General features: G+C 40.1%; 1 protein-coding gene across 1 annotated transcript; it reads right to left on the bottom strand.

The window, feature by feature from the left end:
• Nucleotides 1-1703: 1703 nt before the first annotated feature.
• LOC109106957 (tripartite motif-containing protein 16-like) lies at nucleotides 1704-16086 on the bottom strand. Its single transcript, XM_042738717.1, has 7 exons — nucleotides 15911-16086; nucleotides 14648-15224; nucleotides 14064-14159; nucleotides 13751-13984; nucleotides 2750-2955; nucleotides 2607-2626; nucleotides 1704-2377 (listed from the first exon to the last, which is right to left on the bottom strand). The coding sequence occupies exons 2-7, from the start codon at nucleotides 15218-15220 to the stop codon at nucleotides 1857-1859; spliced, it is 1650 nt and encodes a 549-aa protein (XP_042594651.1). The 5' UTR covers nucleotides 15221-15224; nucleotides 15911-16086; the 3' UTR covers nucleotides 1704-1856.
• Nucleotides 16087-16787: the final 701 nt, after the last annotated feature.

Below are 16787 nucleotides of genomic sequence, written 5' to 3'. Positions count from 1 at the left end.
TTAAAGGCTATTGGCAAGTGTCTTTAACGCCGTATGCCAGAGAAATTAGTGTGTTTGTTACTCCTGATGAATTTTTTCAGTATACTGTATAACCTTTGGTGTACACAATGCACCTGTTACTTTTCAGTGGTTAGTTAACCGTGTTTTGTGGGGGGTGCTGGAGTGTGAGGCGTATTTGGATGACATAGTTGTTCACTCTGCAACATGGGACGAGCACATCAATTAGTTAAAACAGGTCTTCCAGAGGCTGGATGAGGCAAATCTTACTGTTAATTTGGTGAAATGTGATTTTGCTTAAGCGACAGTAGTTTACCTGGGAAAAAAATGTGGGTGGTGGCATGGTAAAGCCAGTAAATGCCAAAATTGAGGCCATCACGTCATTCCCAATTACTTACACTTGTTGCAAACTACAGCGGTTCTTGGGAATGGTGGGGTATTACCACAGCTTCTGTGAAAAACTTTTCTTCTGTGGATGCCCCACTCACTGACCTGCTGAGTCCGAAAACTGTGTTTAAGTGGTCACCAGAATGCCAGCATGCCTTCTAGTCTCTTAAAGCCCTCCTGATGCACGCATCTGTCCTTGCTACCCCAGTGTACGACCGTGCTTTTAAACTAGCTATTGATGCTAGTGATGCAGGAGCAGGTGCTGTTTTGTTACAGGATGGGCCTGATAGCATTGAGCAGCATGTGTGCTATCTTTCTAAAAAGTTTCAAAAACATTATAAGTCATACCCAACGACTGAAAAAGAGGCACTCTAATTTTGGCCCTCAATAATTTTGAGGTATATATTGGCTCCTTCTCTTGTCTGGTTACTGTTTATATGAACCACAATCCTCTCATTTTTATTCATAAAATGTGCAATTCCAATCAGGCTTTGTTTGAGATGGGCTTTGTTTGTCCAAGATTTTAATCTGGAAACAAAACATGTAGCCAGCAAAAGCAATGTTCTGGCAGATGCGTTGTCGAATGGTGATTGGTGCGTTTATTTTTCGGCTTGCCATTCACCATCTGGGGGTGAGGGTGTTACATGCACCCCACGTACACCCCGGCCCGGAGTTCTCAAAAAAACATTAGTGTTAATATTGTCTCATTTTCTTTTGCCTTCTCTAGTTCCCTATAGGTTGAGCTGGGGAAGCGAGGCTATAAAGTGGAAGAAGGTGGACCCTCTCGCTCGCTCTCTGCCAGCCACAGTTTTCTGCAAGGCCACATCACCATTTTCTTTTCCTCACCTTAGTTTGTCATTTTAGTTTGGAGCGGGGAGTTTCTGTTAGTTTAGTTATTTCGTCCTTTGTTGCTGTTTTTTTTTTTTTTTTTTTTTTGGTTACTTTTGTAATTAATTTCTGTTAAAATAAAGAATTCATTTAGAATACGCCGGCCATTGTCCATCTATTATGTTATGTGTCCCTTCTGACTCCTAGACCCTTATACAGGGACCGTAAGAAATGTCAAAAGCAAACCTACACTTTTGGAAAGAATAGTTTAGGAAAATGGACCAAATGAATCAGCTATAGTGTGCTGGCAATCAAGAACAACTGTAACACAAATTATTAACAAGTTGTAACCTAAAAATAAAAACGAATTCCGAGGTTAACTGCTAAATGTATGACAATAAAAACAGCAGCTCATGATGCCAGAAGACAGAAGAACACAAAAGGTTTACACGCATGCAAGGTGGAAAAAACAAAAACAAAAAACACTTCAATTTTCTTGTAAAATGTAGTTTAATTTTGTCATACTTCTCAATTACTCTCAAACGATTTTTTCGAAGATTCATATTTCCAAACACATCCTTTGTTTGAGGCTACTGTGCTCTGATTGGTCAAATACATGGAGTACTGGTAAATGTTCTGATTCATCAACACAGTTTTAAAGATGATTCATATTCAACCCAAAACCCAGGATAGAGTGGCTGAGTGAATGTGGTCTGGACTGTGTGGATGAGGCTCATTGTGTCAGAGACGCTGTAGAAGGACAGAGTTCCTGCACTGTGATCCACAAACACTCCTATTCTACTGCTGATGGACTTTACAGAGAGAGCAGTCTCTATTTTATTGTGTCTGAATGAGTAATTGGAGGGATAACAGATGAAACTCCAGGACTGATCATTGTTTCCAAACACACACTCATTACTTCGTCCCTTCCTGCTGATGCTCTTATATGACACTGATATGTACACACCAATCCCACTCCACTCAATCTCCCAGTAACAGCGTCCACACACACTCTCTCTACACAACACCTGATACCACTCATCAAATCTGTCTGGATGATCAGGATACGGCAGATCTATGTAAGAAATAGTAATCACTCTGTTGTTCTCAGACAGACGGAGGTGTTCATTCACTGTGTTCAGATCCAGAGTGAACTGATGGGAATCTGATGGAGATAAAACACATCAGAGTCAGGAATTATGAATCTGTTTGATCTTTTCATGTAGCTGAACTCTTCATGTTCAGTGTATCATCAGTGTCTCAGTACAGATGAACAGATATCTGCGCAAATCATCATTTACATCATCAGATATAAAACTCTTCTTTCTCCTTCTACAGGAAGAACATGAACACACTCAGTGAGTTTTTTTCTGCTTGTTTTCTTACTGACTTACATTGTAGGAAGTCGTTCGTGGTTCTGGGAACAATGTTGGTGAGTGTGACTGTGGAAATCAACAGACATGAACAGTGTGATTCTCATGATCCTGTATCCATTCCTAAGACATTTCTAATATGATGTTTCTCCATGATATGAGATGATGATGGACTGGTTTCTGAGAGCAGATGAATCTCCAGGACTTTACCTCTGTCTGAGATCTTCTTGAGCTTCTCTTTGCAGAAATCCTCCAGTTTGTCTCTCAGCTGATGGACAGATTCTCTCAGAGCATCAGAAGAGACGAGAGAACTGAAGAGATCATCATTTACGTCTGTAGATTCAGGAGGTGCTAAGAGAGACTGGAAACTCTACAGAAAACAGAAATCAAAACTCATCATCTCCACACTTCACCCAATAACCTGCACCAACATCAGATTTGTGCGGCTCTTGTTGACTTGACTGATCTTTAGTAACTCACCTCAATCCAGCACTTACACAGCATCAGCTTCATACTTCTCATATTCATTACATCACATTAGAGCTACAGAATCTAGTATTTGCCACTTACACTCTATTCAAACTTTCTAGGAAATAGTTTAAATGGTAAAACATCTGCTAAGAACATAAATGTCCATCTAACATCAAGCACATCAATGGAGTCTCATTGTAGGGTTGAGTAGATTTGGAAAGGAAAAAGGAAGAGGAAAGGAAGTGATGGTGTCCCATACTTGGAATTTGTGCTCTGCATTTAACCCATCCAAGTGCACACACAAAGCAGTGAAGACACACACACACCGTGAACACACACCCGGAGCAGTGGGCAGCCAATGTTGCGGTGCCTGGGGAACTCACCTTAGTCGTGGTATTGAGGGTGGAGAGAGCACTGGACATTCACTCCCCCCACCTACAATCCCTGCCGGACCTGAGGCTCGAACCCGTGACCATCAGGTTACAAGTCTGACTCTTTATACATTAGGCCATGACTGCCCCCATTTGCTAAGAAAAAGCAGCTAAGAATTATTATATTGATCATTATTTATAACTTTAGAGCGGTTAGAGACACTGAAACTTTTACAAGGACTCTTAAGACATGCTCTGGTTTGGTTTGATTTCAATACACTCTAAAAAGTGCTGGGTTATTTCTGTAAACACATTTTTGGGTTAATTGTGCTGGGTCATAATTCTGGGTTGAGGTAATGTAAACACACAGTTGGGTTGCTCATGCTGGGTCAAATGGACTGTAAGGGTTCTTTCTCCACTTAACATCTAGGTTGGATTATTTTGACCCAACCGGTTTATTTATTTTTCCTCTTCATCGAACTTTCTGGATTCTCGTCTCGTTGTGGTCAGATGGTCCTGCACATCGCTGCAAGCAGGATTATAAGGTAAGTTAATATGATGATAGGATTATTTACCTCTGTTTTCAATAAGTTGTGGTAAGAGCACACTGATTTCACGGTTTAATACAATATTTGAGATGTTGCTGTGCAGGGTTAGCGTTATTTTGTGAATGATTGTGTAGTCGCCTCGCGACAAAAATAGCCTCAACCATTGGTTTATCATTAAAAGGTTGTGTCTGTGTATGTGTATGTGTGTGTGTTTGCGTGCATGTGTGAGCGCGCTCAAAGTTTTATTTATAAGTTACATGTCCCTTATGGAAATGGTACGAACTATGTCAGAAACACGGGGGTAAGTTCACTTACTGTCTGCGTACTGTATAGTTTTGTAATTTTTTGTAAGAATTAGACCATTTCGTACTAAAATTGATCTTTTAAGGGCATATCTTTTATTCAAGTAAATGTCTGCGACATGCTGAAAACGATGATAGATCCATCTCTTTCATGCTGAGCATTTTCGCGCTATGCCCCTTACTTTTATAATGTTAAACCACAATATTACTGGTATGTTATATTATTTGTTACCTAAATTTAATGTTGTCTTAGCTACAGTATGTAAAGTTAGACTTAATCTCTCATGTTGTGTGAGGTCCTTCTTCCTCTATTTTAGTGAACCAGTATAAAAATTAAATGGGAATACACTCATTTTATTTTTTTTAACAGTGTCGATGCTGCCCTCCAGATTGGAGACTAGATTGACATAAACGCAGTTCAATTGTGAGATGGCTAGCTAGGGTTGCCTATGACAACTGTTCTGTATAATATGGAATTGTGTCATAATTAACACATCAAAGCTGCAGTAACGTTACATTTTAAAATCATAGCATGCAAGAGCACCTTGTTTGACAAAGGTTTTCTTAATATGAAATTTCATTCTAGGTATGTAAGATTCTTGCTGGTGCAGATGGACATGGACAGGGCCGCATTAAGACTATAAGGGGCCCCTGGGCTTTACCTCTTGAGGGGCCCTTCCAGGGCTCGACAATAAGTACTGCCCGATTGCCAGAGGCTAGTGTGAATGAGGATCGGGACAGTAGACGGAACTGTCACTTGCCCGATCGGGCCAGTGCTGTAGGGTGTGCGTTATATGTAGTCTATGATATGGTAATTGTTAATTTAACGATCTGATATTATCGAGTATGCATCTCACTTTACAAAAAACAAACAAAAACACACCCATTCTGTGCACGCATGCACTAGTAGGTTAGACTTGTGCACGTGATTTAGTCTTAATGCCTCAGAATTCAAATATGCCCCTTTATATATTTAATATAATTAATAATTTAATATCTATGTTAACCAATATTACACAAAGAGTGCCGTTTTTCTCCAAATATTAGCATGATTACAAATGTGATGATTTTATTCAGCGTAAAGTTTAATAAACAAGAACTTAATATCAAGTGACTTACATTTTAGACACCAAATCATCTGTTTCGATGTATTTCGCCAACGAAAATGGTTCCAAAGCCCACAGAATTGTTTCGCGTCTCTGAGCAACACTTCCTGAGTGAATCAGCCGCTTGAATGAATGGTTGAATCTCAATGATTTGCTCATTAACAGTGATTCGCTGCCACCTACTGGCGGGTTTAATTTTCAGGTTTAAAGTGTCTTGATTTTTTTAATAATTCCACAGTATTTAACGTTTTATATTTTCAACATTAAAACATTTTTATGCATCTGTAACTGCTCTTGACTGATAATTTTTTAATAAAGTTTAATCTATTCTATAGTTATACATTAGATTACAATGTCTGTACCTCAAAATCTCCTGTTTAAACCTACATGAAAAACTTGAAAAGCATTTATTTCATTTATATGTTTGTTCAGTTGTATTTATTTATGCTATTACTCGTGATTTGATTATTTTTAACTATTTTATTACTTACTGTTTATTTGTCTAACAATATTTAAAATATAAATTAATCTAGTAGCTTGCTGTCATTAACCTATTATTGAGGTGAAATGTAACAAAGACAATGAAAACAATATCTATGCTTATTTTATAGGGCCATTTTCTTGTCTTTTACTTTTATTAATTTTTTTGTTGTGGGCAAGTAAAAATTTGAATCACCGGCCCGACCGGGGTTGAGCCCTGCCCTTCCTTCATCCATTGGAACTGCATAATTAATCGTTAAAAGTGTTCCACCCCTTTTACTGTTAGGCCGTTTTTATCTATTACACGTTACCCCACCAGGTGGCAACAAGTGACTGTTAAAAATGCATTTGTCATGGAATCATTCTCAATTTAATTCAGTATTGCATGATGTCTGTGAGGGTTTTCTGCACACGAGCTTAGGGTGTGTCAGTCAACACGAGTACAGAGATCTTTTTTATGACTTATTATTGCGATTAAAAAGTAGTTTTAACATCAAGCACGTCCTACACGATTTTCTCATTCATGCATTGTTTTTAGTAAAAAACGAAATGTGCCCAAATATCTTGCTTTAAAGAAGTAATACGAACATCAAGCGCAATTAAGTGTTTGCTTCTGAAGGCATACGCAACTTTAATAGTAACAAGAGTGCTTTATTTAAATCATTATGTTAGTATGATAAGGCCTATTTAATTACATGTATGCAGAATCTTCATCTTTCCCTAGGCCTGCGTTAAAATATGATGTTAGTTTCGGATTTTTTTTAACAAACTGTTCTGACGTTCTACTTTATCTTGTTCTGTTTTTCTTTTTTGCGAACCACTTTCATATTTACGAGACATTGCTGTCACATTAGATTAGCTATTAGATTAGTTATTGTCATCATTAGAATAGGCGGCGATTATCTTATAAAGAATTCAACGTAAGTATGTCACGTGAGTTCGATACAGGCCAATAACTGAATGGTTTCAGACAATGATGAATTTTATTGGATTTCAGACAATTAAATAATGCCCACTGTGACTGATGATTGCAGGGTTCATTGAGTGAGAGGGTTTGAGTTTGACTGACACTTCTCGAGCAGGACTTACAACGCCCGCACGTGCATTTAAAGCAAAGCGATAAAGCGTAATTTTAAAGGGACAGCCAACTAATTATAAAATCCGATTACAATATTTTTATTTCACAAGACTTTAGGAAGCTATATACAGAGACAGACAAAACTTTTTGAAGACTGGGCAACAATTGCAGACCGAATTCTTGCCTATGCCCAGTGAGATGGAAAGGTGCATTTAGAGCTGGGTGACATGACTCCAGGTAAGCTATTTCCTATAATATGTCTATAATCTATAAAACAAAATTCAACTGTGTTTGACAAGTATCAACTGGTAAATACAATTGTAACACTTTAGTAGATGGACTAATTCTCACGTTTAACTAGTTGCTTATTAGCTTGTATATTGGCCTGAAGCATTTAGGCCAGGGGTCACCAAACTTGGTCCTGGAGGGCCAGAGTCCTGCAGAGTTTAGCTCCAACCCTAATCAAACACACCTGAACCAGCTAATCAAGCTCTTACTAGGCATTCTAGAAACATCCAGTCAGGTGTGTTGAGGCAAGTTGGAACTAAACTCTGCAGGACACCGGCCCTCCAGGAGCGAGTTTGGTGACCCCTGATTTAGGCCCTCCATAAATTAGCTCTAAAAAATGCAATTAAATGGCTTATTATTATTATCATTATTCTTAATGTTCAGTCTTTACTCCAGTATCCTTGCTGTTATTTCTCCTCTTTCCTCTGCTTTTCTTCGCTTGCTCTGTTTTGCCACTGTTGTAGTTCCAAACTTATTTCCTTCTTGTATAACCTATATTCAGCACAAAAACTCTTAGTAGTCCTCATGAATTTAGAAACCTGATGTTGGTATCCTAAGTCAGTTTACCATAATAAAAAATACATATTGTTTACATGTAAAGGCTGCGATTTCTTTTTTTATTTTTTATATTCACTAAGATTAACCATGTGCCAGTACCAAATTCCAGTAAACCATTTACAGTTTCAAAAACCCTGCCTTTGTTTCCCAGCATCACATGTAACTTATCCCATCAGCATGGGGACCGTGGGGTGGGGGGCCTGCAGTGGTTGAATGGGGGTGGGGACTAATTTGCATATTCACAAGACTGCATGCACAGGTGCACAGGTTTAATTACTTCTAAGCTATTTAAAGGAATGAAGAAATTTTTTCACAAGAAAATGTGTTTCAATGTGTTATTCTGATTATGAGATTAGTTTCACATTTTACAGTGTATTATTCTTATGGTTTAGATGCTAAAGGGGAGAGTGCTTTCAAAGTCCTGCCCACTCTGCTTCCCCCATCAATATACAAGAAAGGCAGAGAGGTCTTCAGACCCACAACCACGGAATCCCGGAAGTCATTCATTGAGGTACAACCTGTAAGTTGTGTTTTACTTTTTCTACTCTAATAAGGGTGGATACACACCACCAGATTTTTTTATGTTTTAAAGTAGTCTTTTCTGCTTACCAAGCCTGCATTTATTTGATCCAAAGAACAGTGAAATTTTGAAATATTTTTACTATTTAAAATACTGTAACTGTTTTCTCTTTGAGTATATTTTAAAATGAAATTTATTCTTGTGATTTCAAAGCTGAATTTTTTGCATTATTACTCACCTAACTCATAATATATATATATAATGTGTGTGTGTGTGTGTGTGTCTATATATATATATTCTGATTTGCTCCTCAAAACACATTATTATTATTATAAATATGTTGAAAACAGCTGAGTAGAAACTTTTCAGGTTCATATAGATAGATAGATAGATAGATAGATAGATAGATAGATAGATATAAGAAAGATCATACAAAATGCGTGTTATTTTTTATTTAGTACTGACCTGAATAAGATACCAAGCCTGAAAGCCTATTATAGAAAATAATGGTTGAATTTCTAAAATTGACCCCATTCAACAGTTTACATCCCCTTGATTCTTTGTTTAGTGATAGTTGTTCATGAGTCTCTTGTTTGTCCTGAACAGTTAAACTGCCCACTGTTCTTCAGAAAAATCCTTCAGCTCCCACTAATTCTTTGGTTTTTCAGCCTTTTTGTGTATTTGAACCCTTTCCAACAATGACTGTATGATTTTGAGATCCATCTTTTCACACTGAGGACAACTCAGGGACTCATGTGCAACTATTACAGAAGGTTCAAACACTCACTGATGCTCCAGAAGGAAAAACCATGCATTAAGAGCTGGAGGTGAAAACTTTTTGAATTTGAAGATCAGGGTAAATTTAACTTAATTTGTCTTCTGGGAAATGTAAGTATCTTCAATATGTAGCTTCTGAAGGGCAGTATTAAATGAAAAAGATATGATGTTTAGGCAAAATAAGAAAAATGTACACATCTCCATTCTGTTCAAAAGCTTTCACCCCCCGGCTCTTAATGCATGGTTTTTCCTTCTGGAGTATCAGTAAGCGTTTGAACCTTCTGTAATAGTTGTTTATGAGTAAAATAATTAACATTTTGCAGATTCTGAAAGGGGGATGTAAACGCTTGACCTCAACTGTATATGATTATATATAATTTCTATAAAATACACTTAACTTGTTAGTTATGTTGCAATACTAAGTGTTGTGTAATTAACAGGAGGAGCCTGGCATGGTGGAGTATTTGCAAAAAGCAGAGACCAGTGATGCATTCCTGCACATTTTGTGCCTTGAGGACAAGACAACGACATCCCAGACCATCGCCATTGTTTTGGGACGTGCCACTGAAATGGACTCGTCACTTTAGGCTGTGGATCTTTGTTTCAAGTTCTTTTTTTGTGCTTTATGTTAACTATGCTAAGCAGTGTCTTCCTACCTGAGAATTTCTCCAGCATGCATGATATCATATTGATGGAAATTAGTCTCCATGTGTGAAGTTTTTGAGGGCAACAGGTTTTTCTGCCCAAATTTTGTGTCACATGTATTGTCTGTTGTAGGATTCTTTGTTTGGCTTAGTTTGAATGGCACAATGTTTGATCTGATTCTCGTGTGGAAATAATCAATTATTGAGTGTTCTGATGAAGCAATGTTGACATAAAGAATAGGAATTTACAGTGGCTAGTTTACACAGTTTTGTGTTTTAAAGAAACTGATCTACAAAAACTGTTGTTTTATTTGTGTCTGTAAGTGTTGGATGAAATGTGTGACAGCACCCATTCAAAAATTGTTTCAAAAAGAAATGTCAAAACTTATTAAATGGATATTTACAGTTACATTTTTTGTGTTGTGTAATTGTATTACATAATAATAATATTTTTACAATCCTTTGTGATCGTTATTTATTATAATTGGTAACACTGGTAAATATAAAGGTGGCAAAGCAATAAGACAACAAATAACCCAATGTTTAGGTAATGTTTAACCCAGCAACACAGTTAACCTGACCCACTGGTTGGGTCAAATAAACAACCCAGCATTCTGGGTGAAATGGTTAAACCCAACACTTGGGTCATAACAACCCAGCACGTGTTCTGTCCAATAGTAACCCAGCAACTGAGTTAAGGTTGGGTTGTTTTTTAACCCAGCACTTTTTAGATTGTACACTGAAGAATTTCTAATATATAGACTGACTTCATGTTTGGGGTCTTCATGGTCAAATTCATCAATGTGTTACAGGAAAATAAAAAAAAATAAAAAACAGTTCCCTTTCAAGGGAACTTCGAACTGCGTCCTCTAGGGGTCGCTATGGGGAACACCTCGTCGTGACCCATGTCTGAAGCATACAAATAAAAAAAACACCAACGAGTTGGCCGGCGACAGCCTCTGACGTCACTACCGGTGCGACTATAAAACAGGCACCGGGAAAACACGTCATTCTCTTCTTCGTCTTCACTGACTGTTTTGTTTGAAGCGTGCATCTGAAAGAACCGGTAAGAGCGCTCTTTCTCTGTCTATCATGGCGACTAGTGATCAGGTAGCCGAGCTGCGCCGCACCACAGGCCTCTCTCCGGGCTACCAAGCAGGCCGCCTCTGCCAAGCGCAGTACTATGGCGGCCATGGTGGTGGCGGAGAGACATCTGTGGATGAACCTGGCAGACATCGGGAAGAAAGAAAAGGCTTTCTTCTCGATGCTCAGGTTTCGCCTTCTGAACTTTTCGGTATTTCCGTTGAGACGGTGATCGAGAAGTTCGGAGAGACGAAGGCGCACTCCGCTGCTTTCAGATCCTTCGTTCCACAAAGGTCCAGGTCTGAGCCCGAACAACATAGGGGTCCTGGCCTGTCTCGATCTGAGGATCAAAGACGGGCACAGAAGGCTAGTGTCGCGACTCACGCTCCTCCCCCACCTGCGGGCAGGGGTAAGAGGAATTGTGGGTCACAAGGAGGTAAGCAGAACCTAAGGGATGGGATCCAGACGAGGCAGCGTTCTCGTCTGAGTCAGAGTGATACTGAGGTATCTACTCGTTCCCTTTAGGGATTTTTAACTTCTGCTTTTATCCTCCCCTTCCTAATTCCTCTGTAACCACCAGCTCTCCACCTGATCGAGGTTAGGTGGAACACCTCTAACGCATAACAGTCTCCTATGCTGGACCTATAATGTTTTTGGCTGGTTCTATGTTCATAGCAACCACCTTACTGATGGTCCGGACTAAAAGGAGGCGCCCCTTGAGCGGGGCTCCAGCGCAGGAGGGTGGGAGTATAAAAATAACCCTTTCTGTATATACTTATGTGTAAATTGCTGGTGGTTATGTGTCTACTAATAAACTCTGTGAGTTTCCTTTGCAGTGCTCAGTTACAGTGTTTACTAAACACTCGTCAGCACCAGCCATCCGGCTTCATGTTCCGGTATTAGGCGGCTGAGTTCACAGGTTTCTGCGGGAGCCTCCTTGATCATCAGGCCTGGCACAGCACTGCAGGGAATTTCATGGATGTCCAGCCAGGTCACCCTGAGGGGTCTCCTGGCCGCTTAGGTGCTGTCGCATCCAGCGGGAAGTGAAGGTGGCAGTTACAGAAGTCTTCTTGTATATGCTGCCTCAGGTGATGCTCCCCTCGCTAGAGGTTTTATAAATTCGAGCTTGCCTCTCCCGTGCGGTTCAGCGCCTCTGCGATGCTTAAGGAACCTTTAGGTACACACGCTAAGCTCTGTGTACTTTCTAAAAATCCACGTATTGGTAAGTGTGCACGCAAGACTCTGCGCACTTTCTGAAATCCTGTATGGTAAGGGTTACGCGCTCCGCCTCGTTCCCTTTCTTCAGATGATTAGACCTTGGTTCCTTGGGCTCCATTCAGCCAGTGTGTATTTGTTTATACACTTCAAGCATCACTTCCCTCAACATGAGGGGCTATTCGGGCGATTCTCGTGGTAGTTTAGCAGCGCTCCCCTTTTCCAAGAAGGGTCGCCTATGAGCATGCTACTCTGGATTCAGGAGTTCTCCTCTCATATGAGACTGAGTTCACTGTTTTTCCCCAGAGCGCTCCAGCATTATTTCCACAGATCGAGTTGATGACTCTCAAACATACTTTTTTTAGATACACCATTCCATCTATGAGCTGCTCTATCAGAGTGCCACGAGAGCCCTTCCTTAGAACAGTATTTGAAAATCCATGATATGGTAAGTGTGCACGTGAAGTCTTTGCACACTTTCTGAAATCCACACTGTGGTAAGTTCGCACGCTAGTACTCTGCGTTCTTTCTAAAATCCTATATGGTGAGGGCTTCGCGTGGTTGCTTCGTGGCCTTTCTTGAGCTGGTAAAAGCCCCGTTCATCTTGGGCGCCACTCCACCCATGTATCCTCGGATACCTATCTAAACAGGGTGTTGCTACTGGAGATCTGTTGAGACAGCTCCTTCAGCAAGCTTTTGCCCCTGTGTGACAGGCAAGACTTAGTATAAAATGCTAGGTTCTTAGCCGTATCCCTTTAAAGGAATCTTTCCTGATTCCAAGCCTTTAGCTCTACCACCGGGCCGAGGCCCTAACAATTAAGTTGGGTATGTAGCTTAGGCCTTTGGCCGTAAGGGGTACTGTCACAGACAGCCGTCTAAACGTCCGGGGGGAAACTCCCATTGAAATGGTAGAGTTGGTACTTAGTGTTCGCCATGATTCTGGCCTGCACTCCCCTCTGCATGGCGGCGTGGGTATACTGTTCCCCATAGCGACCCCTAGAGGACGCAGTTCGAAGTTCCCTTGAAAGGGAACGTCTCAGGTTACGAATGTAACCATGGTTCCCTGAGTAGGGAACGAGACACTGCGTCCTCTAGCTCCCTGCCATGCTTCGGACGCAAGCTTCAGACGAAGAAGAGAATGACGTGTTTTCCCGGTGCCTGTTTTATAGTCGCACCGGTAGTGACGTCAGAGGCTGTCGCCGGCCAACTCGTTGGTGTTTTTTCATTTGTATGCTTCAGACACGGGTCACGACGAGGTGTTCCCCATAGCGACCCCTAGAGGACGCAGTGTCTCGTTCCCTTCTCAGGGAACCATGGTTACATTCGTAACCTGAGACGTTTTATCGGGTTTAAGCATCACCTGATCTAATTTTGATGAACATTACTCAAATCTGTACTATTGAGTTCATTTATTTTATCATGACATAATGAATCAGACGGAAAAATGAGGTAAAAGTTTAAATGTTAATTAAGTTTTGAACTGTTGGTGGCACTAATGGTCTAAATATACTGTATCTTCCAGAAGGAAAAAATATCTATTCCTAAGAGATTTTCAGAGCTGAAGGCCATTTGTAAGCAGCATCTCTTTCAAAAGTAGATGACCAGATGAAAGTCTGACTAATGATTATATAATAAGACACTCATGAAATGTTTCTCTGTGAGTCTCTGTCACAGCAGGATCTGCTCAAGTCCACTATGACCCTGTTCTTGTAGATCTGTGTTACCTGCAGGAACTGGATGTGATCCTGTGTGTGTGAGAGCTGCTCCAGCTCAGCGTCTCTCCTCCTCAGATCATTGATCTCCTGCTCCAGTCGCTCCAGTCGTTCTTCAGCTCGACTCACTGCAGTCTTTTCCTGATCTCTGATCAGTCGTATAAGCTCAGAGCGGCTTCTCTCAATGGAGCGTATGAGCTCAGTAAAGATCCTCTCACTGTCCTCCACTGCTGTCTGTGCAGAGCGCTGTTAGGACACACAGTGATTCAGCTTCAGTGAGTCTGAACTGAGACTGAGACAAACTTCTCTTCTTCTCCAGACTCACCTTATGAGACTCCACAGTCTCTCTCAGCTGCTGAAGATCTTTCTCTCTCTGCTGGATTCTCTGCTGGAGCTTCTTCTGCGTCTCCTTCAGCTGCTTCTGCAGGACAAACAGATGATAGTGAATCTCACAGAAAACTACTGGCACTAAATCATCATGAACAGATGAATGCAGTAAAAGTGGAGCTGATAACTAATGGCTGTAGGTTCAAACTCTAAAAGTGATGATGGGTTACAATTATCATACATGAATTACTACAAGTGTAAGTATTATAAAAGTGAAACTGACACAGACATATAACTTCACACTGACAGTGTTTCTGCATTTTGACTGATGGAAGTATATATTTATTATATGTACTATATGTCAAAGAACGGTTGAATAGTTCACTCCATTAGGTTATGTCGCTTAATAAAAAAAACATTTATGAAAGATTGTGTTGATAAAGAGTTACGGTTCATTTTCAGCAAACAGTGAAACTCTTTTTTAGCTGCTGTTCATTTCTGCTGCTGTGGTGTGAATGCTGTCAGCTGTTAATATGTGTGACAATATAAAGCTAAATTTCATTAGTGTCTAGTGTTAAATACCTGTTTCTCTGTCGTCTGGTCTGCAGTTGATACAGTGTCGTGGTTTTTATGTTCATCCATCGTACACAGCATACATATACATTTCTGGTCAGTGTGACAGAAAACCTTGAGGAACTTCTCATGTTTCTGGCAGATCATCTCTTGCAGTCGTCCAGTGGCTTCAGTCAGATTGTGTCTCTTTCCTTTAAACAAACTCTCATGTTGATCGAGGTGATTCTGACAGTAAGAGTTCAGACACACCAGACAGGACTTGACAGCTTTGTATTTTCTTCCAGTACAGACGTCACACTGCACATCTCCAGCTCCAGCGTAACAGTCAGCAGAGAGTCTGGTCTTCTTCAGTTTCTCCACCACTTCAGCCAGCATGGTGTTTCTAGCTAAAGCAGGTCTTGGACTGAAGGTCTGTCTGCACTGAGGACAGCTGTAGACTCTCTTCTGATCCTCCTGATCCCAGCAGTCTGTAATACAGCTCTTACAGTAACTGTGTCCACAGGGAATGGCCACTGGATCCTTCAGGAGATCCAGACACACTGGACACAAGAACTCATCCTGAGAAACTCTGTCTTCTGCCATTTTACTGCAAGAATACAGAGACACAAACACACAACAGCTCAACTACACTTCAGTTTCTCTTTCCCAGGGGCTCGTTCTTCATACCTCGCTTAATATATCTGAGATGATTTGAAAGATGCCAGATCTTCTAATCCTGATAGCTGATCTCTGGCTATTTTGGTTCTTCAAACGAATTTGCGTATTTGATTAAAATATCTGGATTAAGTTTTCCAAAATAAGATTACTGTGCGTTCTCATGTTCCCTGAGAAAGGGTAATGTTTGGATACTCGAAAATGCGATTGGCTGGCAGCAAGACAGCAATGTAATGACATCATAAAATTAAAAACTAAATGACATATTTAACGACTCTGGATCTCCTGCGCTCCATCAAACCACTCCCATAATATCTGTCATCACTCAAATTAATGCACGACTCTACATTATCTGTATAGCATGTGTGTAAAACTCGAATGCAATTATAAAGTAATAATTTTATCATGAATACATATTTCAATGAGTAAAACGGGCTGTGTCTATAGTATTATAGACTACATAACATTATTATATTATTTTTTAATTAATTTTAAATTATGATTATTTTTCATTATTGTCCCTGTATCAGAAGGGTACGCTTCTAATAAAGTAGCAGTGGCTGGGACAAAGATGCGATCTAATCCTGTTTACATGAAATAAGCTGCTCGTTTACGGACCTGTTGCTATGACAGCAACTCCTGGATGAGATTCGAAGAACCAACCGATCCGAGATCAAGCGAAATCTTCAACAATCAAATCCAGCCGACTGAGATAGAGACGTACGAAGAACGGGCCCCAGAACTCCTGTTTGATTTCTGTTTCCTGGTTCTGTCTGAGTTTGAGTCACGTGAGTAAAAGGGTTTGTCTGCGAATCTCTTTCTCTCTCTCTCTTTCTCTCTCTCTCACACACACACACACACACACAGAGAGAGAGAGAGAGAGAGAGAGAGAGACAGTGTAATGGTCTGTGTATGTTTTGATCATTTCATTTCCTATTTGGAATGCAAGGAGAAATGGAAAAATGTCTCGTTTATTCGTTTTTCCTTTTAGTGTAACAAACGGAAAATTAGATTTTGGCTCGATTTCTCATTTTTCGTTTGGGGTTTACAAATCGGTTTATGGGTTCAATATTTCATTCGCACGTGTGGGCGGCGCTGAAACGCTCCTTTCATCTGATTGGTCGAAGCGCTCCGCCTTCAGTACGGTCTTTTCATTCTTTCAGACAGAATAAGTGCGGCACTGTACTGTCTGAAACCACCACTCACTGTTAATTAGCATAATATTTGAATCAGATGTTGCTGGGCACATAATTCGTGCTGCTGCGACTTGCAAGTGACCCTTTAATGCGAGTTACAGTATGCTGACAGATTATTTCTAGGTTATAGTATTGTATGAATATTGTCCAATTGATAACTACAGTGCAAATAGTTCCGTCTCTTTGGATAAAAGTGGAAATAAAAATCATTAATTGACTGAACAGTTTCATGGTAACATGTCCGTAACATTTACCACTCTCGTCTTTTATTAAAGTCAAAAGGCTTAATCAATCTTTGA

The sequence above is a fragment of the Cyprinus carpio genome, chromosome B14, assembly GCF_018340385.1.
Source record: "Cyprinus carpio isolate SPL01 chromosome B14, ASM1834038v1, whole genome shotgun sequence".
In the NCBI taxonomy this organism is placed as follows: Eukaryota; Metazoa; Chordata; class Actinopteri; order Cypriniformes; family Cyprinidae; genus Cyprinus; species Cyprinus carpio.
This window is presented reverse-complemented; position numbering and strand designations above follow the sequence as displayed.